Source organism: Dicentrarchus labrax, unplaced genomic scaffold (assembly GCF_905237075.1).
Source record: "Dicentrarchus labrax unplaced genomic scaffold, dlabrax2021, whole genome shotgun sequence".
NCBI classification, from domain to species: Eukaryota; Metazoa; Chordata; class Actinopteri; family Moronidae; genus Dicentrarchus; species Dicentrarchus labrax.
In genome coordinates this window covers 16,038,707-16,045,878 of record NW_026136720.1, presented here as the reverse complement: position 1 = coordinate 16,045,878, position 7,172 = coordinate 16,038,707, and the positions used below count along the sequence as shown (strand labels likewise).

Here is a 7,172-nt window from a genome sequence, read left to right as displayed (position 1 = left end):
CCACCATGGTGCCACTAGATGAAAAGTCTGGATTACCAGCGTCATTTATCCACTATTGAAGTTTTATAACAGTTTGTTCATAAGGTTCGGTTTCGGTTGAACGAGAGTTAACTGACCTCAAATAACATCACTGTTTAGGAAACTTTTCTTTGTTGTAAATGACTTCTTTAGCAAAAAAAGGGAATAAATATTTGCTTAGCCTTAATAACAATTTTTTTTGGTGTAATAACAATGCTTTATGGCCATTTCTGTATTTTACCAACTGCATCAAATGTGTAAGCCCAAATTGCGGCAAAGAGAAGGGTTACTACTTCTGTACATATTGGATTTTAATGCAGTCAGAAGAAAAGAAAAGAACATCTGAAGAAAAAAAAATCGGTTGGTTTTGCAATTATTTTTCACACACAGCTTTGAGGTTTGCGAGACCCCAAACACTGAGGAAGTAAAGCCAATGTCAACAAAACACAGGGGTTAACAGTCCTATGTCACCAGCATTGTTCCTGAGCTGCTGCCAATACCCTATTTCATATATCTAGTTAACATGTTATTTATCCGCACATATCTTAAGCCCCGTGTTCAATATGGAGTTGATTTGTTAAGACCACCGTGTAGTAGATTTTTTTCATTTGCAGCCATTCCTCAAGCATTGCTTAATGCCACACTGACGATTCTTCAATCTGCAGACCTCCAAATGAGCAAAGGCCCAGTATCCCTCTGTGTGCCTATACCGTATATTCCCATCTCTATTGTGGGAAAACTTGTTAGGCTCCTCATAAGTATCTCTTTCAGTAAAAGCGTCATCTCAGCCTGGGTGGGTTTTTAACTCTGTCTGTTCTCTCATTCTTCCTTCGTCTATGAATAAACTACTGTCAGGCCAGCTAAAGACATCATCCTGGAGCTTCTGTGCTCTGCCTTCTCCCTTTACCTTCCTCTCCCCTTTTTCTCTCTCCTTTGTCTTTGTTGCAAATTGTTTCCCGATTACGTTTTTCACCCACTTTTTAATGTCAGTTGAGGCTGCTTCTCTCTGTGGTCAGGCTCCTTCGTTCCCAACCTCACACGCAAGAGCAATTCATGGATTCAATTATTGATATTATGCCTGTAGAGATAACTGGGAATGGCAGGAGGTTGTGGGGTGGCACTGGAGGAGCACGCCTTGTGGCCAGTTCAGAGTGAGTTGACAGCTGGCAGACATGAAGAAGAGAGCACTGAAACACTGTGAAGGGGACCTGCTTTGAAGACAGACAGCAAGGATAAAAAGCCAGAGACAGCCCAAAACATCATGACTTCATTAACACCAATTTCTTCTGTTTCTCGCTCTAGGATTCATTCTCTGCCAGAACAGTTTATAATGTGAAAAAGCTTAATCCCATAATAGATTTGCAATAATCAGCTGTATAATATTCAGCAGCTCTTGCCCTGGTGAGAAACTCCTGATACCTGATTGAGTGGTTTTCACTGAATGGTTGGACTTAATAAATCTTTTAGTGACCTCTTGTGGCTAAAACAGGTATAAAGAATATATCTCTGAAAGGACTTTATCATAAGGATCTACTGTTATTCTCTTAAACAGACATTCACAATATATTCCTAATTACTCATAAACAGGACAACATCTAGAGGGGTGGCCCCAAAAAATGCCCTAATTTGGTATCAAATGCTGTCTGATTTAAGAAATTAATTGAGATTAATTAAAAAAAAATAGTGTTTTAAAAAGCAGAAATGTACACATATAATTGTGGCTTATTATGGGCACATTTTAGACTAGTTCAATGAAAAATGTGTTTGAAAAAATGTCTGAAGATTTGAAAACTATCTATTTCTTTAATGCCACCTTTTGATCGGCTATATCTTGTCAATGTTTTTCTAATATGCCACAATAATGTTAAATATATAAAAATATATATATATGAAATAATATAATATGGGAATGTTTGTGATTAAATCAGCCTGTATTTCTGCCACCATCTGGGCACACCATGAATTTTTCTCTAGATCCACCTTGCTCTGTATTTCATGTACACTAATTTTATGGAGTATATGCTGTGTGCTATGCTGTTTGTTGTAGTTCTGCAGTTAGTGAAGAAGAAATCAACATATTTTACTTTATAGTGACAGGAGATTATACAATTAAACTGCAACCTTTCAATACAACCACCAGTTAACAAAAGAAATGTAATAGTAATTTTTGTTTTTGTGTTCCTGGAGCTGTTTCACCACCATCCACAAATAGACATGAAAAGCTCCTCATTTCTGTTTTGCACTGTCCCTGAACAGCACACTCAAAACTCAGGGTTGTTTTAGTACTTCAACCCTGCTTAGACCTGATATGTAATGTGGATTTGGGACACAGCTTGTGTGTTATTGGTTGCCAAAATTATTACTTTGAATGCATGGATTTCAGGTTTCCTTGTAATTCCCAGGAAGACACTCACACCAAAAGATCAATGTTTCTCTAAATTGCAATTTATTTAATAAACTGACAAGTAAATATCCAAAAAGACTTGGGTGCATGTCCAGAGAGTTGTAACAGTTACAAAAGTCAGTAAAGTTAGTATTGCATGGGTTCCCTCGTCACTAGAGGGCGCCACCAGTTCAACCTGGCAATACAGTACAATCATTCTGATCAGGACTTTGCAAAATGGACATTGTATTCCATTCATAATATTAAAGTCAGGTAATGTCTTATTTTACAGGTCTGTAATTTCCTCCTCAAGTCTTAGTAATGTTATATTAGTCATATAGAAAACAGAAACAGCGTATAAGTCTTCAGTAAGTGCAGCAGGTAAGCTGAACATGCAATGGTGATTTTTGTCCACAGGCAAGCTTACTAATTAACATGTGGGGAATTAAGCTTTCAATAATGAATGAATAATATGAATATATTTACTTGCGTTTAAATTGAGCAATTCCTTATAATTATTACCAAATTACAAAGTTCTTCTTAGGAAATTACAGACCCATAAAATATAACGTACTGAAATCTTTATTGAACATTTCAGACCAGACTGAGGTGATGCAACAGTTTTTGACTACAAGAAACTTGAAAAAAGATTTTGTTTTTGTTCATTGCTGAAGTTCAAAAATCCCAGTGTGTATAACGAACAACTATTATTGCATTCTTAAGTATTTTCAGTGTTTAAGTATTTTTTGCTTTTAAGAACGAAGCTTTACATGATGAAAAGGTTTCTGTTCTTGCTGGTGCAATCTCCAGTCGTAGGAGCAGATGTAGCATTTGCTGTTATGTTAAAATGATTCCATGTAAATGTCAGAGGCATGATAAAGCCTGCACATGTTACCAATCGTCTGTTTATCAATGATTTATTCCCTTTAGAGCCGACGGGAAAAGGCAGGGTGACGCTCCTTCGTCTTGAGCAAGATATTCTGCTAAACCATGTTGTTGTTGACTTTGGTCCACTCAAAGATGTCCTGCTCACACACAATGTCTGAGTTGATGAGCAGGTAGCGGTCACCCACGCAGAAGTGCTTCTGGCAGGCGGCACATTTGAAGCACTCCAGATGGTACACCTTGTCGCGCACTCGCATCGTCATCTCAAACGCCCGAATCCTCTTCTCACAGGAAGCACAGAGACCGTCCTGACCGAAAAGCCTGAGTGGATGAGAACATAACAATATAATACTGAGAGGATGGAAAACATTCTGCCGTTTTTTGATTACATGGAACTTAAATTCCTCGAGTAGATGTAACTACCGTGGATCTTTTCCCCTGAACATGGCTGGATTTACTTGGATTGACACCCCAGAGTGGTATTGTGCATTGTGGATGTACCAACCAGGCCTTCTTTGCTGGAATATTATTTCTGAGGTCCAGTTTGTGGGAACTTCATTAAACACAACTTTATTTAGGACTAAATAAAATAGGCACAATATTAATTAAAATAATTAATATCTTTACATTTTGAGACAGAGCCCCTTTATAGGACAGGGACCCAGGATTAAGCTAAAATGCTTAATCCCTCTGTTGAAATTGAACTTTAGGTTTACCAAAACCCACTGAAATTCAGTATTCCAGCCTCTCCCTGACACATAAACAACATGTGCTCCCTGAATCCAACTCCAGCATAAACTGTTCCTGTGAATCCTCACTACTCATCTGCCATCTGAAGGAAAATCCACATTCAGGGCCAAATTGTTTCCCCATGTCCCTTTTAAGTATAAAATGCACTCTGCAAACAATCCACCATGTGAAAAGTGGTGTTTGTCAAAAATATGTGTGTGATTTTGAGTGTTTCCAACACTTCTTCAAAGGATAAGACTGGCAATAGTCCATATTTCTGTTTTTTTAAACAAACCCATGAAAAGACCAATAATTGATGTCTTAGTCCACCTCTCAATACTGTCTGACTTCTCTATCCTTTTTTACTTCAGCCCTGAGCTCATTTGCATTTCCAGGATGTCTTAGATAAGTATATATAGTTTAATTTAAAGGACCAGTGAGTAGGATTCAGTGGTGTCTAGCGATGAAGTTGCAGATTGCAATCATGTCCATAAAAAACACAAAAGGCCCAATCAAAAGTTTGGTTTTCTGTTCTGGGCCACTGTAGAAACATGGGGGTTCAACATGGCGGACTCCGTGGAAGAGGAACCGCTCCTTCTGTAGATAAAAACAGCTCATTCTAAGGTAATGAAAACACAATGATTCTGAATAATGAATATTATACATTATAATACTATATAATAGATCTTCCTAAATGTTACACACTGGACCTTTAAGAAAAGGATGAATCATCTCCTCAAACAGCTGTTTTACTCAAGCCAGTATAAACACCGCACTTGTTGGGGGATTTTCAGCTGCAGATGAACACATTTGGTGTGCTGGTGAGTATTTACAGCACCAGACCATTGTATGTGTGTCTGACGTAAAATGAACTATAGACATACAGTATATTTGTTGATCTTTTCATTCATTTTGATGACAATAGGACAAATATAGAATATCATTAGTCCTTTCCTTTAGTCTCTTTGACTCTGTTATGACACATGATTGTTAACCAGTAGGCTAGCTCGTGATTACACAAATAAACAAACATGACTAAATCATGATGTTATGACATGCACCAACCTGAGGTAATCTCTCCGACATAATTTTCTTCCCAGCTTGTAATAGAGCCGGCGGCCCACCTCCCCGAGTCGGCAGCCACACAAGTCGCAGCTCAGGCAATCCTCGTGCCAGTACTGCTCGATGGCCTTTAGGAAGAATCTGTCACCGATGCTCTGCTGACACCCACCACATGTGAGCAGAGATGGTGGCATCTGAAGGACCTCGTCCACCGGCTCCCTAGACGACAAACAAGACTGGTTAGATGATCAAATAGTCATGGTGCGTCATGTGATTCTTACTCATTTGGTCAATAAAAATACAAATGGTGAAAAATGCATAGCACAATTTCCTGAAGCCCAAAGTGACGTCTTCATATTGCTCATTTTGTCAAACACTTACAAACCCAAAGGTTTTCAGTTTCCTGTCATGTAAAAGAAAAACAGCAGCTCCTTACTGAGAAGCAGAAACTGGGGAATTTTGGCAATCATGCTTAAAACATGTAATTACTTAATTTCTACTTAAATTATTAATGGATTATTAAAAAAGATGCAGATTACTTTTCTGTCTAATCAACTAATTTATTATTCAACTAATTGTTTCAGCTCTAAAATGTTCATTTAATTACCTTGTTATCTATAAAATTACTGAAAAACGTTTGTCCGGATTTTTTAAAACAACAGAGCATAAAGCTCAGACTACATAAATGATCTCGCACTGCCCCTTTGTTGGTCCTCTGATATTTATGTCTATCTTGAGTTACTTGCACAATTGCAATGTGATGCTGTCCACTTGAGGGAGCCATTTGATATTGTTAAATAGAGAATACTGGAACCACAAAACAAATGCTAGTTTATTAACACCTTTTATTTCCCCTAAGGAGACTTTAAGGCTGTTTAAATCATCTTATTCCACACTGTCTGTCACCAGCCTGTATAATCTGTATCCAACTCTTCACTGAAACTATATGAAGCTTAGTGAACACAGAAAAATACCTTCATGTTTTTGTATGGCTACACTATTCATCAAATTTAAATATAATAACTATAATGTAAGTCCTCTTATACACATTTCCCCAAAGTCAGCCCACCAAACTGTAAGATATATACGGTTTTGAATAATGATTGGCTTGAGTTCTTCTTCTTTTAGGGGCTAAAAGGTCTACATATCAATCTATATATCTATCTATCTATAAATGTGTATTCTTATATATCTCACCTTTTGGACACTCCACTTGTTCTGGAAAAACACACCACTTTTTCTTTCCAAGAGCTATTTTTACTACCTCTTTACACACACATAACAATCTGCTGTTGGACATGGACTTGATTATTTTTTCTTGCCTAACAGCAGGGCACTCCTGACCTCATGCTATCAGCCATCTGCAGTTACAGCACGTCAGATAGTTTGGCTGTCACAGTAATGATGCGTCCATGAAGGTCTTTTTTCCCCCAGAAATATATCAGAAAATATTATTAATGAAATATTATTTATGCCAGTGTATGCCAAAACTACTTACTCGTTGGCTTCCAGCGTCTTCCTCTCTATAGTGGATGTCATTTCTGACTTATGATGTCCAGCCTGATCCAGATGAGTCCACAGCCGGCTACCTGTGAAGCCTGCGGGCAGACTGAAGCGAAGACGCGCTGCACCTGCTCCCACAGCCTCCGTTACACCCCGGGTTAGGCTGTTTTGAATTAACAAGCAACTGAGTCCCGTGGAAATGGCCGCAAGACAAGAAAATTTCGCTCTAAGCAGCTAAGCAATGATGGAGGACACTGTCATCATTTCCTGAGCCAATAACCCGCGGTGACACTTCCATGTCATCTCAAGTATATTTAATCATCCTGCAGCGACTTTGAGTTGAACAGTCCCGTTATTTAAAAATTTTAAAAAACACCACAAATCCGGTCAAAAGATCACTTGCGTGGATCTCCGTGTGCGTGCGTCTTTTCCAGTGAGCGGGCTGCAGACGCGCTCCTCCCCGTGAAGCCTCCGTTACTGTGCGGCAGCAGCATCGTGTTTAAATACGTCGGGCCCCCCTCGGTCTGTGCTTTCGTTTCCCTCTTCCTGCTCACGACTGTTTGACAATGGGGGGAAATCGGTCTTAAAGAGA

The 7,172-nt window shown here is 38.7% G+C and overlaps 1 protein-coding gene across 1 annotated transcript; it reads right to left on the bottom strand.

Annotated features, from left to right (window-relative positions):
- Positions 1 to 2,441: 2,441 nt before the first annotated feature.
- On the bottom strand, positions 2,442 to 7,172 carry lmo2 (LIM domain only 2 (rhombotin-like 1)). The gene is made up of 3 exons (XM_051383101.1): positions 6,576 to 7,172; positions 5,081 to 5,296; positions 2,442 to 3,607 (listed from the first exon to the last, which is right to left on the bottom strand). The coding sequence occupies exons 1-3, from the start codon at positions 6,614 to 6,616 to the stop codon at positions 3,385 to 3,387; spliced, it is 480 nt and encodes a 159-aa protein (XP_051239061.1). The 5' UTR covers positions 6,617 to 7,172; the 3' UTR covers positions 2,442 to 3,384.